Raw genomic sequence first — 25,004 nt, 5'->3', positions numbered from 1 at the left:
AGGACCAATGCTGTGTTCATTGAAGCCTAAGGCTGTGTATGTTGGGCAACGGCACATGTGATATGCGCACAGCAACCCCAAGCACTCTAAGAGCGTGCAGGGCTGAGCAAAAAAGGTGGGGTGCCAAAAAAGCAAAATGCAACACACTGGGGACATAATTACATTTTGGCCTACCTGACCACCACTGTCTTTAATTAGCGCTTCCCAAGGGGCCAGCCGAGGTGACGCCGCCTCCTGCAGCTGCCGTTGTTGATGCCTGGCGATACTGCAGGGGGCGGAAGTGAATTTTACATCCGGGGTGCTGCGCAACCGGATGATGTTGCGATCTCCGGGGCGCAAGACAGCGAGGCGGTAAGTTTTAGCGCCAGCGCAAACCCGCCATGGAAGTTTGCGGGCTTCGCTGATTTCACCGTGCCCGGTCAGTTAGCCCATATTTCCCCGTTATCGCCCCCTGAGGTGCTAACGGGAGGCCCAAACTAGGCCAATTTCTCCCCCTTAGCACCCAAACCATCAGCAAATATCAGAGAATGTTACAAGTATTTTATAACAATCAGTCAGGCTGAGGAATACTTTTCTGCTGATTCCGTCCATTCGCTATAATGTATTAAATTATTTGCCATCAGAGGTGGGTGTAGAACTATTATGTTCTTATATTCTTAATAACCTAAGAAATAGGAGCAGGAATAGGTCAAACGGCCTGCTCTGTCATTTAAAATGATCATGGGTGATCCGATCATGGACTCAGATCCACTTTCCTGCCCGCTCCCCATAGCTCCTTAATCCCTTATCGGTTAAGAAACTGTCTTATCTCTGTCTTAAATTTATTCAATGACCCAGCTTCCACAGCTCTCTGAGGCAGCAAATTCCACAGATTTACAACCCTCTGAGAAAATAAATGGGCGGTCCCTTATTCTAAGATTATGTCCCTTAGTTCTAGTCTCCCTTATCAGTGGAAACATCCTCTCTGCATCCACCATGTCAAGCCCCTCATAATCTTATACGTTTCGATAAGATCACCTCGCATTCTTCTGAATTTCAATGAGTAGAGGCCCAACCTACTCAGCCTTTCCTCATAAGTCAACCCCCTCATCTCTGGAATCAACCAAGTGAACCTTCTCTGAACTGCCTCCAAAGCAAGTATATCCTTCTTTAAATGTGGAAACCAAAACGACACGCAGTATTCCATGTGTGGCTTCACCAATACCCTGTACAACTGTAGCAAGACTTCCCTGCTTTTATACTATTCAAAGAGTGATGGTACTAAATAGGTTATCCAAACTTAAGCTAAACACAACCTTGGTTTACAGCGAGCATCCTGAAAGAAGCTAGGGAAGAAATAGCAGGAGATCGAATTATAACCTTTGAAAGGAAAATTGTGTGAGAACTCGGGGATGACAAATGTGAAAATCCACTTCAATAAAAAGGATGGCGATAAGGCAGGAAATTATAGCTCAGTTAGTCTTAATTAAATTGTTGGTATAATACTAGAATCTACAGTACAGGATGAAATTACGAGCAGAGGCGGCTCGTCAGGTGAGGCACTGCCTCACTTAGCATCGCCCCTCCCTATCTCTGTAACCCCCTCCAGCCCTACTACCCTATGAGATCTCTGCGTTCCTTCAAATCTGGCCTCTTGTGCATTCCTAATTTCCTTCACCCCACCACTGGCGGCTGTGCCTTTGGCGGCTGTGCCTTCAGCTGCTCTGGCCCCAAGCTCTGGAATTCCCTCCCACTCAGACCGTCGTGGTGGCGTTGTGGCTCTCATCACCAAATCATACACTTTGGTCTATCTCCCTACTCCTGCGGCACTTTCTCCTCCTTTGAACATCTCACCTTATTCCACCTTTCAGCGCTCTCATTTAAAATTCTTGTTCTCTACTGCCCACCCAAGTACCATGAAAATGTTATCACTGAGAGATCTTCACTGCTTCCCTCCCTCAGCCTCTGCACCGAGCAACTTCTCATCTTCAGTGATTTCAACCTCCATCTCAATTCATCATGCTCTCTCTCCTCTGAGTTCACTAGTCTCCTATCCTCCCTTAATCTCTCCATGTGCACTCCCCAACCCATATTCACATCCACCCCCTGACCTTGTCATCTCTCATGGCTTCGCTATTCCTACCTTGTCAATTGCAGAAAAGGCCATCTCTAACCGTTTCATTGTATCGCTCTCCAGCCAAATCCCCCTTCCCCCATCCAACCCTATGTCCTCCTGCGTCCACCCCTGGAAAAAAAACTCTCTCCAAATTCTCTTAGAACTGCACTTATCAACTCCAAACTGTCCAGCCTTTGGTCCTCCATTCACCATGACATTTCTGCAGCCACTGAGTTGCTCAGATAAGATATAAGGTGGAGATAAGGTATAACAATGGGCACAAAACACTGGTGGGAATAGTATATAGGTCCCCTAACAGTAAGCTATGCCATTGGAAAGAATATTTATCAAGAAATAGTAGGAGCTTGTATCAAAGGTAATGTAATAATCATGGGGGACTTTAATCTTCATATAGACTGGACAAATCAAATTGGCAAAGGTAGTCTGGAATCATGGAATGCATTTGGGACAGTTTCCTGGAACAAAACTTCATGGAACCAATTAGGGAACCGGCTATTTTAAATCTTGTATTGTATAATGAGGCAGGGTATTTAGCAATCTCATAGTAAGGGATCCTCTGGGGCATCATAATACGATAGAATTTCACATTATGTTTGAGAGTGACTTGCCTAAGTATGAAACTAGATTCTTAAACTTAAATAAAGTCAATTATATAGGTATGAAGGGAGAGTTGGCCAAGGTAGATTGGAAACATACATTAAAAGGTATGCAAGTAGATAAGCAGTGGCTAGCATTTCTCAAAAAATACATTCTATTGAGAAACAAAAACTCCACAGGAAAAGTGATCTATCCATGGCTAACTGAAGAAGTTAAGGATAGTATTAGATTGAAAGAAGAAGCTTATAATGTTGTGACGAATAGTCGTAAGCCTGAGGATTGGGAAAATTTCAGAAACCAGCAAAGGATGATGGTGTGAGCTGTGAGGAGGATGCTATGAGTCTGCTGGGTGACTTGGACAGGTTAGGTGAGTGGGCAAATGCATGGCAGATGCAGTATAATATGGATAAATGTGAGGTTATCCACTTTGGTGGCAAAAACATGAAGGCAGAATATTATCTGAATGGTGACAGATTAGGAAAAGGGAAGGTGCAACGAAACCTGGGTGTCATGGTACATCAGTCATTGAAGGTTGGCATGCAGGTACAGCAGGCAGTGAAGAAGGCAAATGGCATGTTGGCCTTCATAGCTAGAGAATTTGAGTATAGGAGCAGGGAGGTCTTACTACAGTTGTACAGAGCCTTGGTGAGGCCATACCTAGAATATTGTGTTCAGTTTTGGTCTCCTAATCTGAGGAAGGACGTTCTTGCTATTGAGGAGTACAGCGAAGGTTCAACAGACTGATTCCCTGGATGGCAGGACTGACATATGAGGAGAGACTGGATCAACTGGGCTTGTATCCACTGGAGTTTAGAAGAATGAAAGGGGATCTCATCGAAACATATAAAATTCTGAAGGGATTGGACAGGTTAGAGGCAGGAAGAATGTTCCCGTTGCTGGGGAGTTCCAGAATCAGGGGTCACAGTCTAAGAATAAAGGATAAGCCATTTAGGACCGAGATGAGGAGAAACCTCTTCACTCAGAGAGTGGTTAACCTGTGGAATTCTCTACCGCAGAAAGTTGTTGAGGCCAGGTCGTTAGATATATTCAAAAAGGAATTAGATATGGCCCTTACGGCCAAAGGGATCAAGGGGTATGGAGCGAAAGCAGGAAAGGGGTACTGAGGTTGAATGATCAGTCATGATCTTATTGAATGGCGGTGCAGGCTCGAAGGGCCAAATGGTCTGCTCCTGCACCTAATTTCTATGTTTCTATGACTAAAAAATTGATAAAAGGGGAAAAAATAGAATGAGAGACAATTAGCAAGAAATAAAGCAGATTGTAAGAGCTTCTACAAGCATGTAAAAAGGAAGAGAGTAGCAAAAGTCAACATTGATCCCTTAGAGGCTGAGACAGGAGAAATTATTATGGGAATAAGGAAATGGCAGAAGCGTTAAACAAATATTTTGTATCTGTCTTCACATAGAAGATGCAAAAAGCATACCTAAAATGGTGGGGAACCAAAGGTCTAATGAGGGTGAGGAATTTATTGTAATTAATATAAGTGGAGAAAAAGTACTATAGAAATGAATGGGACTAAAAGCCGACAAATCCCCTGGACTGGACGGCCTACATCCTGAGGTTCTAAAAGAGGTGGTTGCAGAAATTGTGGATGCATTGGTTTTGATCTTCGAAAATTCCCTAGATTCTAGAACGGTCCCAGGGATTGGAAGGTAGCAAATGCAACATCACTATTCACAAAAGGAGGGAGATGCAAAACAGGGAACTACAGGCAGGTTAGCCTGGCATCAGTTGGGGGAAAAATGCTGGAATCCATTGTTAAGGAAGTGGTATCAGGGCAATTGGAAAATAATAACATGATTAGGCAGAGTCAACATGGTTTTATGAAAGGGAAATCATGTTTGACAAATTTATTAACAGTTTTTTGAGGATGTAGCTAGCAGGGTAGATAAAGGGGAACCAGTGGATGTAGTATATTTGGATTTCCAAAAGGCATTCGATAAGGTCCATATAAAAGGTTATTACACAAGATAAGGGCTCATGGGATTGGAGGTAATGTCTTAGCATGGATAGAGGATTGGTTAACGGACAGAAAACAGAGAGTAGGGATAAACGGGTCTTTTTCAGATTGGCAGCCTGTAACTAATGGGGTGCCGCAAGGATCTGTGCTGGGGCCTCAGCTATTTACAATCTATATTAATGACCTAGATGAAGGGACAGAGTGTAATGTATCCAAGTTTGCTGATGATACAAGTAAGCTCTGAGATGAGCACAAAGCAACTTCAAAGGGATATAGATAGTCTGAGTGGGAAGTAAGGTGGCAGATGGAGTATAATGTAGGGAAATGTGAGGTTATTCACTTTGGTAGGAAGAATAGAAAAACAGAATATTTTTTAAATGGTGAGAAATTTTTAAATGTTGGTGTTCAGAGAGATGTGGGTGTCCTCGTGCAAGAAACACAGAAAGCTAGCATGCAGGTACAGCAAGCAACAAGGAAGGCAAATGGCATGTTGTCCTTTATTGCAAGGGGGTTGGAGTAAGGAAGTCTTGCTACAATTGCACACCATCATCATAGGCAGTCCCTCGAAATCGAGGAAGACTTGCTTCCACTCTAAAAGTGAGTTCTTTGGTTACAGTCTCTGTCACAGGTGGGACAGACAGTCGTTGAAGGAAAGGGTGTGTGGGACTGGTTTGCCACACGCTCTTACAGGCATGCGAACAATGTTGACCTGATCGAGGACGCTGACGTTGGTGCGTTGTCCTCCTAGGGGATATGCAGGATCTTACGGAGACATAGTTGGTGGTATTTCTCCAGCGATTTGAGGTGTCTAATGTATATGGCCCACGTCTCTGAGCGATACAGGAGGGCGGGTATCACGACAGCCCTGTAGACCATGAGCTTGGTGATAGATTTGAGGGCCTGGTCTTCGAACACTCTTTTCTTCAGACAGGTGAATGCTGCACTGGCGCACTGGAGGCGGTGTTGGACCTCGTCGTCGATGTCTGCCCTTGCTGATAATAGGCTCCCAAGGTATGGAAAGTGGTCTGCATTGATCAGGGCCGCGTCGTGGATCTTGATGACTGGGGGGCAGTGCTGTGTAGCGGGGTCAGGTTGGTGGAGGACCTTTGTCTTACGGAAAGCCCATGCTTTCATATGCTTCAGTGAAGATGTTGACTATGACTTGGAGTTCAGTCTCTGAATGTGCGCAGACGCAAGCGTCGTCCGCGTACTGTAGTTCCGACGACAGAGGACGGGACGGTCTTGGATCTGGCCTGGAGTCGATGAAGATTGAACAGGTTTCCACTGATTCTGTAGTTTAGTTCCACTCCAGCCGGGAGCTTGTTGAGTGTGAGGTGGAGCATTGCAGCGAGGAAGATCAAGAAGAGGGTTGGTGTGATGACGCAGCCCTGCTTGACCCCGGTCCGGATGTGGATTGGGTCTGTGGTGGATCCGTTGGTCAGGATCACGGCTTGCATGTCATCGTGGAGCAGACGGAGGATGGTGACAAACTTTTGGGGACAGCCGAAACGGAGGAGAACGCTCCATAGTCCCTAGCGGTTGACGGAGTATTGCGTGCAGTTCTAGTCATCACATTACAGAAAGATGTGATTGCACTGGAAAGGGTGCAGAGGAGATATACAAGAATGTTGCCTGGACTGGAGAATTTTGGCTGAGGAAAGATTGGAGATGCTGGGTCTGTTTTCTCTGGAACAGAGGAAGCTGAGGGGAGACCTGATTGAGGTGTATAAAATTATGTGGGGCCTGGATAGAGTGGATAGGAAGGACCTGTTACCCTTGGCAAAGGGGTCAACAACCAGGGGATATCGATTTAAAGTAATTGGGGGGAGGTTTAGCCGTGATATGAAGGGAAATGTCTTCACCCAGAGGGTGGTGGGGGTCTGGAACTCACTGCCTGAAAGGGTGGTAGAGGCAGAAACCATTACCAAAAATACTTGAATTTGCACTTAAAGTGCAGTAAACTTTACGGACCAAGAGCTGGAAAGTTGGATTAGGCTGGATAGCTCTTGGTTGGTTGCCGCGAACACGATGGGCCAAAATGGCCTCTTTCCGAGTTGTAAATTTCTATGATTCAATGACTTGACCACATTCAAATCCATTTGGCAGTCAACTCATCAATCTATCCAGATCCTTCTGTATTGGGGGCAGGGGGAGGCGGGGGGGCGGGGGGGTGGTGGGTGGAGGAAGAAACAGAAAATGGCTAAAAAGGTCAGAATAGACAATAAATTTGATCAAAGATTTGTAGAAGTAGCACAGAAGCACATTTGACAACTACTGTTTCTACATCTATAAAAACATCCAATAAGTGTTATAATACACATGCACGATAGATGCATATAAAGTAAGCTGAAGAGAAAGCTCAAGATTAAATTATTGAGATCCTTGCCATATTGCAAATAGAGACCTTCATATTTCCATTTAAAGAAACGATGCAACTATTTGTACTGCACTTTTTTTTTGACAGACATGTGTCTGTCAAGCTCCGCCACCCCACTTCCCGGCCCCGAATCATTCCCTCCACGTAGTGCCGAGAAGCAGGAACCGAGGCCCAAGAGGGCAGCCGAGAGGGGTGTGGAAGAGAGGGAGAGAAGAGAGCCTGGGGGAGGGAGAGGGAGAGGAGAGAGACTGGGGGAGGGAGAGGGAGAGGAGAGAGACTGGGGGAGGGAGAGGGAGAGGAGAGAGACTGGGGGAGGAAGAGGGAGAGAAGAGAGACTGGGGGAGGGAGAGGGAGAGAAGAGAGACTGGGGGAGGGAGAGGAGAGAGACTGGGAGAGGAGAGAGACTGGGGGAGGGAGAGGGAGAGAAGAGAGACTGGGGGAGGGAGAGGGAGAGAAGAGAGACTGGGGGAGGGAGAGGGAGAGACAAGAGACTAAGGGAGGGGGAGGGAGGGAAGAAAGACTGGGGGAGGGAGAGGGAGAGAAGAGAGACTGGGGGAGGGAGAGGGAGAGACAAGAGACTGAGGGAGGGGGAGGGAGAGAAGAAAGACTGGGGGAGGGAGGGGGAGAGAAGAGAGACTGGGGGAGGAAGAGAGACTGGAGGAGGGAGAGAAGAGAGACTGGGGGAGGGAGAGGGAGAGAAGAGAGACTGGGGAAGGGAGAGGGGGAGAAGAGAGACTAGGGAAGGGAGAGGGAGAGAAGAGAGACTGGGGAAGGGAGAGGGAGAGAGACTGGGGGAGGGAGAGGGAGATGAGAGACACTGGGGGAGGGAGAGGGAGATGAGAGAGACTGGGGGAGGGAGAGACGAGAGACTGGGGGAGGGAGAGAGAAGAGACTGGGGGAGGGGGAGGGAGAGGAGAGAGACTGGGGGAGGGAGAGGGAGAGGAGAGAGACTGGGGGAGGGAGAGGGAGAGGAGAGAGACTGGGGGAGGGAGAAGGAGAGGAGAGAGAATGGGGGAGGGAGAGGGAGATGAGAGAGACTGGGGGAGGGAGAGGAGAGAGACTGGGGGAGGGAGAGGAGAGAGACTGGGGGAGGGAGAGGAGAGAGACTAGGGGAGGGAGAGGAGAGAGACTGGGGGAGGGAGAGGAGAGAGACTGGGGGAGGGAGAGGAGAGAGACTGGGGGAGGGAGAGGAGAGAGACTGGGGGAGGGAGAGGAGAGAGACTGGGGGAGGGAGAGGAGAGAGACTGGGGGAGGGAGAGGAGAGAGAGACTGGGGGAGGGAGAGGGAGAGACAAGAGACTGGGGGAGGGAGAGGGAGAGGGAGAGGAGAGAGACTGGGGGAGGAAGAGTGAGAGGAGAGAGACTGGGAGAGGGAGAGACAAGAGACTGGGGGAGGGAGAGGGAGAGGAGAGAGACTGGGGGAGAGAGAGTGAGAGATTAGGGGAGAGAGAGTGAGAGAGTGAGAGACTGGGGGAAGAGAGAGTGAGAGTGAGAGACTGGGGGAGAGAGAGTGAGAGACTGGGGGAGAGAGAGAGTGAGAGACTGGGGGAGAGAGAGAGTGAGAGACTGAGGGAGAGAGAGAGTGAGAGACTGGGGGAGAGAGAGAGTGAGAGAGTGGGGGAGAGAGAGAGAGAGAGAGTGAGAGACTGGGGGAGAGAGAGTGAGAGACTGGGGGAGAGAGAGTGAGAGAGAGACTGGCAGGGGTGGGGGAAAGAGAGTGAGGGAGAGACTGGGGCGAGAGTGAGAGAGAGACTGGGACGACAGTGAGAGAGGGGCTGGGGCGAGAGAGAGCGCGACTGGGAGAGAGGGAGAGAGAAAGACTGGGAGGGAAAAAGAGACTGGAGGAGAGAAATGGCTTGGGGGGGCGGGGGTGTGGGGGAAGAGACACTGGGGCGGGGAGAGAGACACGGGCGGGAGGGAGGGGGCGAGAGACACTGGCGGGGGGGAGGGGGCGAGAGACACGGGCGGGGGGGGAAAAGAAACGCGGGCGGGGAGGGGGGGGAAAGAGACACGGGCCGGGGGGTGAAGAGACACGGTTGGGGGGGGGGGGGGGGGGGAGAGAAGAGACACGGGTGGGGGGGGAGACACTGGTGGGGGGGAGGGGGAATGAGACACTGGTGGGGGCGAGGGGGGGGGGGGGGGGGAAATCGGAGGGGAGAGAGGGAACACCGGGAAGACGGATCACGTTCTTCCAACCCCCTACAAGGGACATCGTTGGAGTGGATGATATCCAGAAGCTACAACACTGACACTATTCACTTCATACCCAATAAACCTAAACCTGTAACAATCCATACACATGCCCCATGTATGGTGGGGCGGGAGGGAGGATGCACTTGCGCTGGGGTAAGGCACTTTGGCTGGGGGAGGGATGTACTTGGACTGGGGTAAGGCACTTTGGCTGGGGGAGGGATGTACTTGGACTGGGGTAAGGCACTTTGGCTGTGGGAGGGTGTACTTGGACTGGGGTAAGACACTTTGGCTGGGGGAGGGATGTACTTGGACTGGTGTAAGACACTTTGGCTGTGGGAGGGGTGTACTTGGACTGGGGTAAGGCACTTTGGTTGGCCCTTGCTGTCTTCTGGGGAGCTCTGACCTTTGTCGCTTCAGGAAGTCAAAGTGGATTGAGTTACAATTTGAAAAGTCAGTGAGACCTTGGGCTGGGCGGTTCCAGTTACACAGTCCAGTGAAACTTCAGGGTGTGGCTTATCCTCCAGGGGGACCCACGGGCCCTCTCGGCATCCCACCGCCGCCATTTTCGGCCGCCCTCAGCCCTCCGAGAGGGGTCGGGGTCAGGAAGGGGGAGAGAGTCGGGGCCCGGGGCCTGAGCGGGGGAAAGAGTTGGGCGGGGGGGAAAGAGAGTCGGCGGGGTGGGGGAGAGAATCGGGGGGGGGGGTGAAAATCGGGGGGGGGGTGAAAATCGGGGCAGGCAGGGAGGTCGGGGCAGGCAGGGAGATCGGCGGCGAGGGGGGGGGGGAGGGGGAGAGGGGGAGAGAATCGAGGGCAGGGGGCAGAGATTTGGGGGTGCGGGAGAGAGAATTGGGGGGGTGGAGAGAACCGAGGATGAGGGCAGTGAATTGGGGGGGTGGAGAGAATTGGGGGTGGGGGGAAGAGAATCGGGGCCGGTGCCAGAGCGGGCGAAGAGAGTCGGTGCCTGAGCGGAATCTCGGGCCTCAGGTCCTGCTTCTCAGCACCAAGTGAAGGGAATGATTCTGGGCCGGGAGGGGGTGGTGGAGCTTGACAGGGGAACGGGCTGGACAGATGCGGCATGGGGATTGAGGTTTGAGAGACGCATGTCTGTCAGAAAAAGTGCAGCACGGTAATAGGAGGCGGGGCTTGACAGACACATGTCTGTCAAAAACAGTGCAGTAAAAATAGTTACAGTGCAAAAATATTGGCCAGGGCACCGGAGATAACGCCCCTGCTCTTCTTCAAAATAGTGCCATGGGATCTTGAGAGCAGACGGGGCTTCGGTTTAACGTCTTATCCGAAAGACAGCACCTCCGACAGTGCAGCACGCGATCAATACTGCACTGCAGTGCAGCACGCGATCAGTACTGCACTGCAGTGTCAGCCTAGATTTTTTGTGCTCAAGTCCCTGGAGTGGGACTTGAACCCACAACCTTCTGATTCAGAGTGACCCACTGAGCCACAGCTGGCACATTTTAATAAACACATAATTTAATATTATTTAGTAATGTCCCTAAATGACTTTTATAAAGTTAGGTAATTGGATGAGTACATACCTTTAATGTCGGGGATGACCCAGCATGAGCAGGTGGTGGATTCCCTGCCCACCCATGTAGACGATAAATATGTCCAACACGAGAGCAAGGTACAAAGAGCAATTTTCCTCCGCATTGCCATATCTAGAGAGATGTGGAACAAGAGAGAAAAGAAAAACATTTGTTGTGCAGGGATAAAAATCCTCGATTTCTCAAAAATTATATCACATGCATTGACTGTGCACCTTCAGAAAGGTAAATCACCAAGCTGATAATTTCAGATCAGATCTACAATCCCTAAAAATAAAGCTTTATCATCAATTGTTTAACACTTACAATAATAAAACCGCGCTGGTACAACATGTTACTTTGTTGTCGGGTTGCAACATTTCCTGACAATACAAAGATGGGAGGAAAAGCAATGTGTGAGGAGGACACAAAAAATCTGCAAAAGGACATAGACAGGCTAAGTAAATGGGCAAAAATTTGGCAGATGGAGTATAATGTTGGAAAGTGTGAGGTCCGCATGCACTTTGGCAGAAAAAAAATCAAAGAGCAAGTTATTGAAATGGAAAAAGATTGCAAAGTGACGCAGTACAGCAGGACCTGGGGTTACTTGTGCATGAAACACAAAAGGTACAGCAAGTGATCAGGAAGGCCAATGGTATCTTGGCCTTTATTGCAAAGGGGATGGAGTATAAAAGCAGGGAAGTCTTGCTACAGCTATATAAGGTATTGGAATACATAGAACCATAGAAAATAGGTGCAGGAGTAGGCCATTTAGCCCTTCGAGCCTGCACCGCCATTCAATGAGCTCATGGCTGAACATGCAACTTCAGTACCCCATTCCTGCTTTCTCACCATACCCCTTGATCCCCCTACTAGTAAGGATGACATCTAACTGTTTTTTGAATATATTTAGTGAATTGGCCTCAACAACTTTCTGTGGTAGAGAATTCCACAGGTTCACCACTCTGGGTGAAGAAGTTTCTCCTCATCTCGGTCCTAAATGGCTTACCCCTTATCCTTAGACTGTGACCCCTGGTTCTGGACTTCCCCAACATTGGGAACATTCTTCCTGCATGTAACCTGTCTAAACCCGTCAGAATTTTAAACGTTTCTATGAGATCCCCTCTCATTCTTCTGAACTCCAGTGAATGCAAGCCCAGTTGATCCAGTCTTTCTTGATATGTCAGTCCTGCTATCCCGGGAATCAGTCTGGTGAACCTTCGCTGCACTCCCTCAATAGCAAGAATGTCCTTCCTCAAGTTAGGAGACCAAAACTGTACACAATACTCCAGGTGTGGCCTCACCAAGGCCCTGTACAACTGTAGTAACACCTCCTTGCCCCTGTACTCAAATCCCCTCGCTATGAAGGCCAACATGCCATTTGCTTTCTTAACCGCCTGCTGTACCTGCATGCCATCCTTCAATGACTGATGTACCATGACACCCAGGTCTCGTTGCACCTCCCCTTTTCCTAATCTGTCACCATTCAGATAATAGTCTGTCTCTCTGTTTTTACCACCAAAGTGGATAACCTCACATTTATCCACATTATACTTCATCTGCCATGCATTTGCCCACTCACCTAACCTATCCAAGTCACTCTGCAGCCTCATAACATCCTCCTCGCAGCTCACACTGCCAACCAACTTAGTGTCATCCGCAAATTTGGAGATACTACATTTAATCCCCTCGTCTAAATCATTAATGTACAATGTAAACAGCTGGGGCCCCAGCACAGAACCTTGCGGTACCCCACTAGTCACTGCCTGCCATTCTGAAAAGTACCCAATTACTCCTACTCTTTGCTTCCTGTTTGCCAACCAGTTCTCAATCCACGTCAGCACACTACCCCCAATTAACTTTGCACATTAATCTCTTGTGTGGGACCTTGTCGAAAGCCTTCTGAAAGTCCAAATACACCACATCAACTGGTTCTCCCTTGTCCACTCTACTGGAAACATCCTCAAAAAATTCCAGAAGATTTGTCAAGCATGATTTCCCTTTCACAAATCCATGCTGACTTGGACCTATCATGTCACCTCTTTCCAAATGCGCTGCTATGACATCCTTAATAATTGATTCCATCATTTTACCCACTACTGAGGTCAGGCTGACCGGTCTATAATTCCCTGTTTTCTCTCTCCCTCCTTTTTTTAAAAAAGTGGGGTTACATTGGCTACCCTCCACTCCATAGCAACTGATCCAGAGTCTATGGAATGTTGGAAAATGACTGTGAATGCATCCGCTATTTCCAAGGCCACCTCCTTAAGTACTCTGGGATGCAGTCCATCAGGCCCTGGGGATTTATCGGCCTTCAATCCCATCAGTTTTGGTTTCCATATTTAAGAAAGGATATACTTGCTTTGGAGGCAGTTCAGAGAAGGTTCACTAGGTTGATTCTGGCGATGAGGGGGTTGACTTATGAGGAAAGGTTGAGTTGGTTGGGCCTCTACTCATTGGAATTCAGAGGAATGAGAGATGATCTTATCGAAACGTATAAGATTATGAGGGAGCTTGACAAAGTGGATGCAGATAGGATGTTTCCACTGATCGGGGAGACTAGAACTAGAGGGCATGATCTTAGAATAAGGGGCCGCCCATTTAAAACTGAGATGAGGAGAAATTTCTTCTCTGAGGGTTGTAAATCTATGGAATTCGCTGCCTCAGATAGCTGTGGAAGTTGGGGCATTGAATAAATTTAAGACAGAAATAGACAGTTTCTTAAACGATAAGGGGATAAGGGGTTATGGGGAGTGGGCGGGGAAGTGGACCTGAGTCCATGATCAGATCAGCCATGATCTTATCGAATGGCGGAGCATGGCCTACTCCTGTTCCTATTTCTTATGTTCTTATAAGTGATGTCATTGTGGTTTGTGTCAACATTGAAGAGCCCTGCCAATGATATTACAGCGTCCTTTTATCAGTCATTGGGTTATGAATTTAAGAACAGTACTTCAAATATTATTGTAATTCTCTGTACATTACCTTATAGGATATTTCAAAGTTTTCACCTCCCCAGATTTGAAGGCCAGGATCATACAACCCCAGTTCAAAGAAGTACTCTCGTTCAATAGCGAACAACCCCCCAGCCATAGCTGGAGACCTGGGAAATCATTGTTGGACAAATAGATAGTAAGTTAGAAGTTTCCAAAAGTTGTAGCACTCTTTCTGCACATAATCTTTTTTCTGAATTGCAAGAATTAAATCCATATAAAATGAATTTAAAGCTGCATTGCCCTTTTCCAAGGAAGAATATGCCAATTTCAGGTCAATTTCCTAAATTAAGATACAGCCAGCCGTTAATCTAGAGATATTAATTGATTCAAGCATCAGGAATCATCATTAAGTACAACAATGTAGCAACATTTTAATAACTTTTAAACTGTAAGTGACAAGGAGAATAAAGTTATTACAGGGCTTGACAGGGTAGATGCACTGAGGATGTTTCCCCTGGCTGGGGAGTCCAGAACCAGGGGTCGCAGTCTCAGAATAAGGGGTTGGCCATTTAGGACTGAGATGAGGAGAAATTTCTTCACTCAGAGGGTGGTGAATCACCCCAGAGGGCTGTGGAGGCTCAGTTGTTGAGTATATTCAAGACTGAGATAGATATATTTTTGAATATTAAGTGTGTCAAGGGATATGGGGATAGTGCGGGAAGGTGGTGTTGAGGCAGAAGATCTTATTGAATGGCGGAGCAGGCTCGAGGGTACGAATGGCCCACTCCTGCTCCTATTTCTTTTGTTCTTAAAATGTGTTTAGAGTGTCAAATAAACACATTTGGAAGATTTCAGTGAAGGCCCAAAACAAAAGTCCCTGAAAAAGGGTAATACAACATTAAACAATGGAAAATGCTGGAAACATTCAGCATCTGTGGAATAAACAGGCAAGTTAATGCTTCAAGTGTATCCCTTGCTGAATGTCTCCAGCTTTTTCTGTTTCCGTTTCAAATTGTTAGCATTTTCAGATTTTTTGCTTTTTATTTAATTAAGTACAACCTCCATTTACTGGGAAATACAATTCCAGCTCAATGTTTAAAAGCAAGCAAGCAAAGTAATGCAGGAGTCTAATTCAGAGCCTGTAATCTGTTTTAACAAGAAAAATTACCTTTACCTTTATCTTGTCCTCCCCCACCCTAATTAACAACATATATCTTGTTCGATCTGTAGTTTATATAATGGGACTACAGGGCACATGCTGCTGATTTGAGATCAGACAAGTCTCTGTGCTTTGTCTTGGTATGGTTACCCATTCACTTTAATCCTGACTACAAGTCTAGACCTGTTTGCAATTGGTTTTGCTCCACATCTGTATTTCTAACTCAAAGTATTGAAACCTTTATCCCTTTGCCTTTGTACTTTCTCCCCCAGAACACCATGTATAAACTTCAAACATTGCTTGCTTTGTTTCAACACTTTCTATCTATCTGCCAGCTGTTTCAGTATCTCCAACCGTCTCCTCTTATAGTTAACATATTCTTTTGTTTAACAATCTAGTCTAAACATACGTTTATAGCTCACATTGCTTTCAATTGATACTCAACTAGACTTGTGCTTTCCACTAAAGGATTCAGAACAGATTTCACCTCCGCTGCGTGGCTCGACTCCAGCTTTTCCACTTCATCCAAGTTTAAAAAAAAGGCAGGTGACGGGTAGAACATGCATTTAATTTTCATTTTCTTTCAACTGTCGTGAAATTTTAAAGGAAGTGATAATCCACGCAATTGTCTGGAGTTAATAAGAACATAAGAAATAGGAACAGGAGTAGGCCATATGGCCCCTCGAGCCTGCTCCGCCATTCAATAAGATCATGGCTGATCTGATCATGGACTCAGCTCCACTTCCCCTCCCGCTCCCCATAACCCCTTATCCTCTTATCGTTTAAGAAACTGTCTATTTCTGTCTTAAATTTATTTAATGTCCCAGCTTCCACAGCTCTCTGAGGCAGCGAATTTCACAGATTTACAACCCTCTGAGAGAAGAAATTTCTCTTCATCTCTGTTTTAAATGGACGGCCCCTTATTCTAAGATTATGCCCTCTAGTTCTAGTCTTCCCCATCAGTGGAAACATCCTCTCTGCATCCACCTTGTCAAGCCCCCTCATAATCTTATACATTTCGATAAGATCACCTCTCATTCCTCTGAATTCCAATGAGTAGAGGCCCAACCCACTCAACCTTTCCCCTCATAAGTCAACCCCCTCATCCCTGGAATCAACCTAGTGAACCTTCTCTGAACTGCCTCCAAAACAAGTATAATCCTTTCGTAAATATGGAAACCAAAACTGCACGCAGTATTCCTGGTGTGGCCTCACCAATAACTTATACAAAGGCAATCATATTATGACCCCCAGTAGCTACAAAACACCAGAACTTGCCTTGTCGATGCAGGAAATAAGTGTCTGTGTAAAACGTTACTAGCACCATTGGACTTCCTTTAATATTGCAAATCCAGAATTAAAAACAAATATTGTACCCAGTGCAGGCTAGTCAACTGTGCTCACATTCAAAACCTGCCAAATGGAGAAATTGGAAATATTTTATTTCAAATATACAACTGCATCAGGAAGGCCAGTGGTATCTTGACCTTTATTGCAAAGGGGATGGAGTATAAAAGCAGGGAAGTCTTGCTACAGTCATACAGAGTATTGGTGAGACCACACCTGGAATACTCCGTGCAGTTTTGGTTTCCATATTTACGAAAGGATATACTTGCTTTGGAGGCAGTTCAGAGAAGGTTCACTAGATTGATTCTGGGGATGAGAGGGTTGACTTATGAGGAAAGGTTGGGTCTCTACTCATTGGAATTCAGAAGAATGCGAGGTGATCTTATCGAAACGTGTAAGATTATGAGGGGGCTCGACAAGGTGGATGCAGAGAGGATGTTTCCACTGATGGAGGAGACTAGAACTAGAGGGCATGATCTTAGAATAAGGGGTCGCCCATTTAAAACTGAGATGAGGAGAAATTTCTTTTCTTAGAGGGTTGTAAATTTGTGGAATTCGCTGCCTCAGAGAGCTGTGGAAGCTGGTACATTGAATAAATTTAAGACAGAAATAGACAGTTTCTTAAACGATAAGGGGATTAAGGGGTTATGGGGAGCGGGCAGGGAAGTGGAGCTGAGTCCATGATCAGATCAGCCATGATCTTATTGAATGGCGGAGCAGGCTCGAGGGGCCATACGGCTTACTCCTGCTCCTATTTCTTATGTTCTTATTACATTTACTGTGCTGTAATGGGACGGTAAGCTTAACTGGCCTGGTTATTGACTTTAGCTTAGGTAAAGCAGGGAAAGCGCAGCACACTACACAGCACTCTGAAGATCAACGGTTCTACATTCTTTAAAAAAAAAGGCCACATCTGATTTGAACCACTTGCTCCTTTCATTAAAATGACATTCTAAACAGTGCAGGTAACTTCGATTTATAAACTAAATGCTGCAAAACAAAATGCAAGGCAATTTGCAAACCAAGGTTACAACAACGCTCTGTAGAATATTTACAGTATTAAATGTAACTGGCTATCTATGCTCATGACAAACACATTTAAATGCAGAGGAAAAATGATCAGAAGTTAAAAAGCCTTACAGAAGTGCTTTCTTTTGAAAATAAGAAAGAAGAATCACATTAAGAATGCACCTTAAAACATGGAAACACATGCGGCAGCAGAACCCCATGCATGGTCACCACTTTTCATTTGGTCAGATATGCAGAGCACCACAATATGTTCAGGTAAGGTGGGTCCAAGATGATCAGAACAAGGAAAGTAGAATCACAGACTCAAACTTAAGATTTTTCAGGGAGAGGGAGAGCAGAAGAAAATCTCCTATCTTACACGAGGACAGCGGAGTGAAAATCTAAGAGTATTAGAAAAGGCACAATCAGGGAATCAGATTAAAGCCCGCCGCACTCACTTAATGCCAAGGAGCTATCATTTTATCAAGTTTTTTTTGTTTTGTTTACCATATTGTGCAGACAGTAAGATGCATTACAGTGAGGTGGAAGCACTACATGTTACGGTACATTTTTTTTTGCCTAGATTAATACTTTTTAAATGGTTAGAAATTTCCAATAAAAACCTTGCAAGTCAGCAACCACGCATTCAGCTGTACATGCTCACATATACTGGGTCAGGCCACAGCACTGATGATCTAAAGCTAAGCCTTTCCACATGATGCAAATGGAATCTTGCAATCATTTGTGAGTCGACATGGTGGGGTGCAATATTAGTAACAAACGCTTCAGTGCATTCGGATGAGATTCCTTCGTCATCTATTTTAATGAAGCTACTAACCAGTGTATTACGACCAGTCGCTAATATCGCACAGCAAAATTTCAGCCGCTAGGGTTTAAATTATTTTTTTTAAATCTTTACAATGTAGCTGCTATAATGGATATAGAAAGGCAGATTTGAGTGATTTGTTTTATCCAACATCAAAATGGAAGTCTAAAGATATTACAGGCATTTGTGCCATGCCATTCATAATCAAGACTACTTCAGTCAATGGTTTATCTTTCCACATAAAGGTTAGTAGTGCACCTTGTTCCCTGCACATCAGGATAAACCAGGCAATATCTCACACAACTTTGTTTTGTAAGGATCGACCAATATTTAATGCTGAACACAGCAAAAAAAAAAGCACTACTTACTCATGATGACTCACAGTTTAGTACTGCAGCTGCACCAGTCTGCATTGGTTACTGCACATTCAATAATACAACCAAAGGAATTGGAATCAGCAACCTCACAAAAACATGAATTTCTGGATGGTCCCAGATTGCCATAAAAATGCAAGCCAAAGTTAGGGTTGTCCAATATAGAAAATCTCAAGGCTTGAACTAGACTGGCATCTTGCTGTCCAGGTGCTTCTCTTCAAGATATTTGTCTCATTTGGCGTTTGAAAGATCTAAGCCCTTTACAGCCTCCTTGATAACTGTCCACCCAAAAACTGTCCACTTTTCAATAAAGTAATGCTTTCTTGTGTCCTGCCTGAATCCCCTTTTCAACTTATACTCGTGTCTCTTTGTTCGCTATGTTGTACCAAATCGAATAGTTCTCACTTATCCTCTACATCACTGTGCCTCACTAATTTGGATACCTCAACCATATCTCTCCTCAGTCCTCTTCTCGCCAACAAAAAGAATCCAAGTCCCGTGAGTGCATCCTCAAACGTCTTCTTCTCTAGTCCCCAGTCAGTCCCATAGTGGTTTTCTGCACATTTTGAGCTTGGTTACATCTTTTCTGTAGTGAGGCTTTGAGAACTGTATACAATAATCAAGATGCATAGAAACATAGAAACATAGAAAATAGGTGCAGGAGCAGGCCATTCAGCCCTTCTAGCCTGCACCGCCATTCAATGAGTTCATGGCTGAACATGAAACTTCAGTACCCCCTTCCTGCTTTCTCGCCATAACCCTTGATCCCCCGAGTAGTAAGGACTTCATCTAACTCCCTTTTGAATATATTTAGTGAATTGGCCTCAACTACTTTCTGTGGTAGAGAATTCCACAGGTTCACCACTCTCTGGGTGAAGAAGTTTCTCCTCATCTCGGTCCTAAATGGCTTACCCCTTATCCTCAGACTGTGACCCCTGGTTCTGGACTTCCCCAACATTGGGAACATTCTTTCTGCATCTAACCTGTCTAAACCCGTCAGAATTTTAAACGTTTCTATGAGGTCCCCTCTCATTCTTCTGAACTCCAGTGAATACAAGCCCAATTGATCCAATCTTTCTTGATAGGTCAGTCCCGCCATCCCGGGAATCAGTCTGGTGAACCTTCGCTGCACTCCCTCAATAGCAAGAATGTCCTTCCTCAAGTTAGGAGACCAAAACTGTACACAATACTCCAGGTGTGGCCTCACCAAGGCCCTGTACAACTGTAGCAACACCTCCCTGCCCCTGTATTCAAATCCCCTCGCTATGAAGGCCAACATGCCATTTGCTTTCTTAACCGCCTGCTGTACCTGCATGCCAACCTTCAATGACTGATGTACCATGACACCCAGGTCTCGTTGCACCTTCCCTTTTCCTAATCTGTCACCATTCAGATAATAGTCTGTCTCTCTGTTTTTACCACCAAAGTGGATAACCTCACATTTATCCACATTATACTTCATCTGCCATGCATTTGCCCACTCACCTAACCTATCCAAGTCACTCTGCAGCCTAATAGCATCCTCCTCGCAGCTCACACTGCCACCCAACTTAGTATCATCCGCAAATTTGGAGATACTGCATTTAATCCCCTCGTCTAAATCATTAATGTACAATGTAAACAGCTGGGGCCCCAGCACAGAACCTTGCGGCACTCCACTAGTCACTGCCTGCCATTCTGAAAAGTACCCGTTTACTCCTACTCTTTGCTTCCTGTCTGACAACCAGTTCTCAATCCACGTCAGCACACTACCCCCAATCCCATGTGCTTTAACTTTGCACATTAATCTCTTGTGTGGGACCTTGTCGAAAGCCTTCTGAAAGTCCAAATATACCACATCAACTGGTTCTCCTTTGTCCACTTTACTGGAAACATCCTCAAAAAATTCCAGAAGATTTGTCAAGCATGATTTCCCTTTCACAAATCCATGCTGACTTGGACCTATCATGTCACCATTTTCCAGATGCACTGCTATGACATCCTTAATAATTGATTCCATCATTTTACCCACTACTGAGGTCAGGCTGACCGGTCTATAATTCCCTGTTTTCTCTCTCCCTCCTTTTTTAAAAAGTGGGGTTACATTGGCTACCCTCCACTCCATAGGAACTGATCCAGAGTCAATGGAATGTTGGAAAATGACTGTCAATGCATCCGCTATTTCCAAGGCCACCTCCTTAAGTACTCTAGGATGCAGGCCATCAGGCCCTGGGGATTTATCTGCCTTCAATCCCATCAATTTCCCCAACACAATTTCCCGACTAATAAAGATTTCCCTCAGTTCCTCTTCCTTACTAGACCCTCTGACCCCTTTTATATCCGGAAGGTTGTTTGTATCCTCCTTAGTGAATACCGAACCAAAGTACTTGTTCAATTGATCCGCCATTTCTTTGTTCCCCGTTATGACTTCCCCTGATTCTGACTGCAGGGGACCTACGTTTGTCTTCACCAACCTTTTTCTCTTTACATACCTATAGAAACTTTTGCAATCCGCCTTAATGTTCCCTGCAAGCTTCTTCTCGTACTCCATTTTCCCTGTCCTAATCAAACCCTTTGTCCTCCTCTGCTGAGTTCTAAATTTCTCCCAGTCCCCAGGTTCGCTGCTATTTCTGGCCAATTTGTATGCCACTTCCTTGGCTTTAATACTATCCCTGATTTCCCTAGATAGCCACGGTTGAGCCACCTTCCCCTTTTTATTTTTACGCCAGACAGGAATGTACAATTGTTGTACTTCATCCATGCGGTCTCTAAATGTCTGCCATTGCCCATCCACAGTCAACCCCCTAAGTATCATTCGCCAATCTATCCTAGCCAATTCTCGCCTCATACCTTCAAAGTTACCCTTCTTTAAGTTCTGGACCATGGTCTCTGAATTTACTGTTTCATTCTCCATCCTAATGCAGAATTCCACCATATTATGGTCACTCTTCCCCAAGGGGCCTCGCACAATGAGATTGCTAATTAATCCTCTCTCATTACACAACACCCAGTCTAAGATGGCCTCCCCCCTAGTTGGTTCCTCAACATATTGGTCTAGAAAACCATCCCTTATGCACTCCAGGAAATCCTCCTCCACCGTATTGCTTCCAATCTGACCAATACTCTGTACAGTGGCAGAATAATCTCTTCTATTCCTCTTTTAATATAAGGCAACCCACTGCCTTCTTGACAACAGCCAGACCTTGGCTTGATGTGTTGAGGGAGGAATCCATCTATTATGACTTCCAGAGCCCTTTCCTGATTTGTTATTGTCGCTATTTTTCCATTAATCCTATAATTCCCCCCGCTGATTTTGTATCCCTAAGCTCATAACTTAACATTGAACTGCATTTGCTAATTATCCACCCACCTTTCCCAATAATCCAATTTCCCAGCAGCTTGTCTCCATCTTTCATCATGTTAACCATCCTGGTATTGTGACGTTATCTGCAAACTTTGAGATGAAGCCACCGACATCCTTTTCCAGGTCACTTGTTGATGGATACTAGGCTAAACAGCAAACCCTATAGGAGCCCACTTGTCCAAACACGTACTTCTCATTTACCCTCTGTTTCCTAGCACCCAAAACGATTAGATCCACACTGCAGCTAATAACGTGGCTGTTAATTTTCTCCCCTAGTTTTTTAATTATTCACAAGAGCAGCATTTTAATTACATCAAAATAAGACTCATGAAAAATGATGGCTCATTTCATGGTAAATGAACAGTTGGATTAGCTCCACTTTTACACAGTATTTTGAGCTGAAGGAACAGATTTGGGTGTGGGAATTGATGGCGTCTCACTGATTCAGGAAGGAGTTAAAAGCTGTGCTCTTAGCTCAAGTGCTTTGTGTAATTTTACACTACTGTAATTCAAACCGATTTTCCACCTGATTTCTTCTCAGGTTTTAGCAATGGAGAAATAATAGAAGCCTTTTGTTTACTTACCTAAAGGCGCTCACTCATGTGTACATATAATAAAGGGAGTGGCTTAAATCCACACCCGATGCCAAGATCTGGTGTGTGTGTGAAAGAAAATACGTGGCAGTGTACGAGGCTACGAGGATATTGTAAAGTTCATATGTACGGAGGAAAAATTGTTCTGTGTGAAATATAAACGACTCCTCAGCTTTTCCTTTTTGAAACCCATCTTCTTCCAAGACATTTATCTCGGCACATTTTGACAGAAACGTTTAATTCACTTAATACATTCCATGCTGCGCTATTTCCTCCAATTGTACTACTGGAAAAAGTTAAGGCGCTTGCAGCCAACTGCGTGGATTCAGGCCACTCCCTCTGCAATGAATACCAGCTCAGAGTACAAGTAGGAGCTGCATTTCATTGATTGCATTATGTGCTAAACTGGAACTTCCTCTGGTTTGTAGTATTTCTGGTAGTCTCCACACAGAAGTTGACAAAGAACTATTGGTCGATCCCTACTTGGCAATAAGCATTGCATGGCTTAAATGATTTTAAGAATTTTTAAAAAAGTTTTTAAAAAATGCAACGGTTCTCATGTTTAAAGCCAGAAAGACTTTGGAACTATATGTGAGTGTAGCCTTTTCAGTTCATTGTGAACATTATTTTTCAGGTAAAGGAGAAAAGAAATATCTAACATATAAAAACAGGAACAAAAGCACAAATGGACATTAGCTGGATACAGAACTAGAGTGCAGATTTTTTAATAATAAGTGCCAATTATCAAATGTTCTAATGATTACCAATATGGCTCAGTTCTATGTTTTCTCCTTTCCTTCTCCCGCTTGGACAGAGGGACACGCTTCCACAGCATGCTCCAATCCCATGCTCCTCTAGCAAAACCATCTTCGTCACCACCTCCTTGTGGCGATATCTCGTAAGTATTTCCGTTTATGGCATCTATGAGTGGCACAGTACATGTGGTTCTGCAGCATTGGCCAAATCGTTGGTGGATGCAGAAAGGGGGTAGGTGCAAGGATCCATGCGTCAACATATTATTGGAATTAGGGTGAGGGAAGCAGCAGGATACATGAGAAAAATGGAGAGATTATAGGACAATCGAAACAATAAATAAATTCAACTGCAGTTACCGATAAGGCTCAGTTTTATGTTTTCTTCTGGCCTTTTCACGACTGTTTAATGGTATACGCTTCCATAGTAAGCTCCAATCCCAGGCCCCTCTGGCAAAACCATCCTCATCCCCACCTTGCTGTGGTTCAATGGTAAAGTCATTGCCATCTATGTAATCTATAAGGGGAACTGTACATGTAGTTCTGAAACAAACATTCAAGAACACAATAGATACCAAAAAATAGGTGGTTACCAATTTGAACCTTCACATTTAACAATTAGCTGCAAACAAAGTCTGAGCAAACTGAATTACTGGTGGCATTTAACAAAAACAAGAAAAAAGATGCAATTTTACCATTAATTTTACTGCTTTTTGTGTTCAGGATTAGGCGCATGCAACCAATAGCATATTTTTAATAACTTAAAGCTGCTTTTGTCTGCTGTCATGTTACATCGTTCAGCCAGACTACAGACTACATGGTAACGTTTAAGTATTGTAATGTTGCTGGTGTTTCAAAGGGGACAGCTCTAGTATCCCAGCTGAGATCTGCTAATTCAGCAAAGACCAGGAGATGGAACCTGTGTCCTCCAGATCTGCAGGGTTCAGTGGTGCATTTATTCATTAAGCCATTAGGGGTCCTACCCACTGGTAGCCTGTATTTGTTTGTCTTGTATCAGATATTAATCGTGTTGTAAATAATTTACTCTGGATACACATTTTATGACTCATTATTTGCATTGTATATTTTCATAATATACACATATGGACAGCAATTCTTTCAAAATGGACACATAAACTGACACTTGAAAAAATACCATTAATTTGAGTGATTCAAGTTAGCTGAGGGGTACATAGCGATTAACAGGATTTCTTACACTTAAAGGACAATTAGATACACAATAGTTCGGGTTTTGTAGCAAAACAAAATTTCTTCGACTATAACTAAGGACTGTATTGCAGCACAGCCCCATGAAAAATGATTCTGTTTTTGTTGTTGAGATAACCTAACAGTAACCCAGCATCACCCAGTCAGAAGTGCATTCTCAGTTTGAGTTTATGAATAACCGAGCTTTAAGTTACTCACAAAATGTGACAAAGGGGACCTGAAATTTAAAAAAAGTCAATGTTGTCAACAGCTAGCCGTTAATCAAAGGTTAGCCATAAGGAGAACGTTCATCTAGCTTCCATTGACTCAGAGCCAAGAGTGTGCAATTCCTGTGGATGGAACTAATCTTTTGGCATAGGACTGCTTCATTCAAAACTAGTATCCAATAGAGGCATTAAACCAGGTCCCAGCTGCCGGTTCAGGTGAATGTTAAAACGTCTCACTGCATTATTCAAAGAGAGCAGGGATTTCCAGGTGTCCTGACCAAAGTAATAAATTACATGAAGGGGTTTGCAATGTTGAAGATGACATGATAAAGCACTGTGTAAGTGCAAGTATTTGAAGCACTTTTCTTCACAAGCTGGGGAGACTGGAGTCCAATTAAAGGCATTTTTATACTGCTGCACTGCCATCCA

General features: G+C 45.2%; 1 protein-coding gene across 4 annotated transcripts in view; it reads right to left on the bottom strand.

The window, feature by feature from the left end:
* The window catches only part of galnt7 (UDP-N-acetyl-alpha-D-galactosamine: polypeptide N-acetylgalactosaminyltransferase 7), a 214,017-nt gene that overhangs the window by 9,249 nt on the left and 179,764 nt on the right, over positions 1 to 25,004 (bottom strand). For 2 of the 4 annotated variants that reach the window (XM_070878217.1, XM_070878236.1), the window contains exons 6-8: positions 23,155 to 23,337; positions 13,790 to 13,907; positions 10,817 to 10,939 (exon numbers count right to left, since the gene is read on the bottom strand). In XM_070878217.1, coding sequence (XP_070734318.1) covers positions 10,817 to 10,939; positions 13,790 to 13,907; positions 23,155 to 23,337 — 424 coding nt within the window. Of the gene's footprint in view, positions 1 to 10,816; positions 10,940 to 13,789; positions 13,908 to 23,154; positions 23,338 to 23,502; positions 23,686 to 25,004 lie in introns of all 4 variants that reach the window. The other 2 variants (XM_070878225.1, XM_070878244.1) reach the window with 2 other exon arrangements.

This window comes from Pristiophorus japonicus, chromosome 1 (assembly GCF_044704955.1).
Source record: "Pristiophorus japonicus isolate sPriJap1 chromosome 1, sPriJap1.hap1, whole genome shotgun sequence".
Classification (NCBI taxonomy): domain Eukaryota; kingdom Metazoa; phylum Chordata; class Chondrichthyes; family Pristiophoridae; genus Pristiophorus; species Pristiophorus japonicus.
This window is presented reverse-complemented; position numbering and strand designations above follow the sequence as displayed.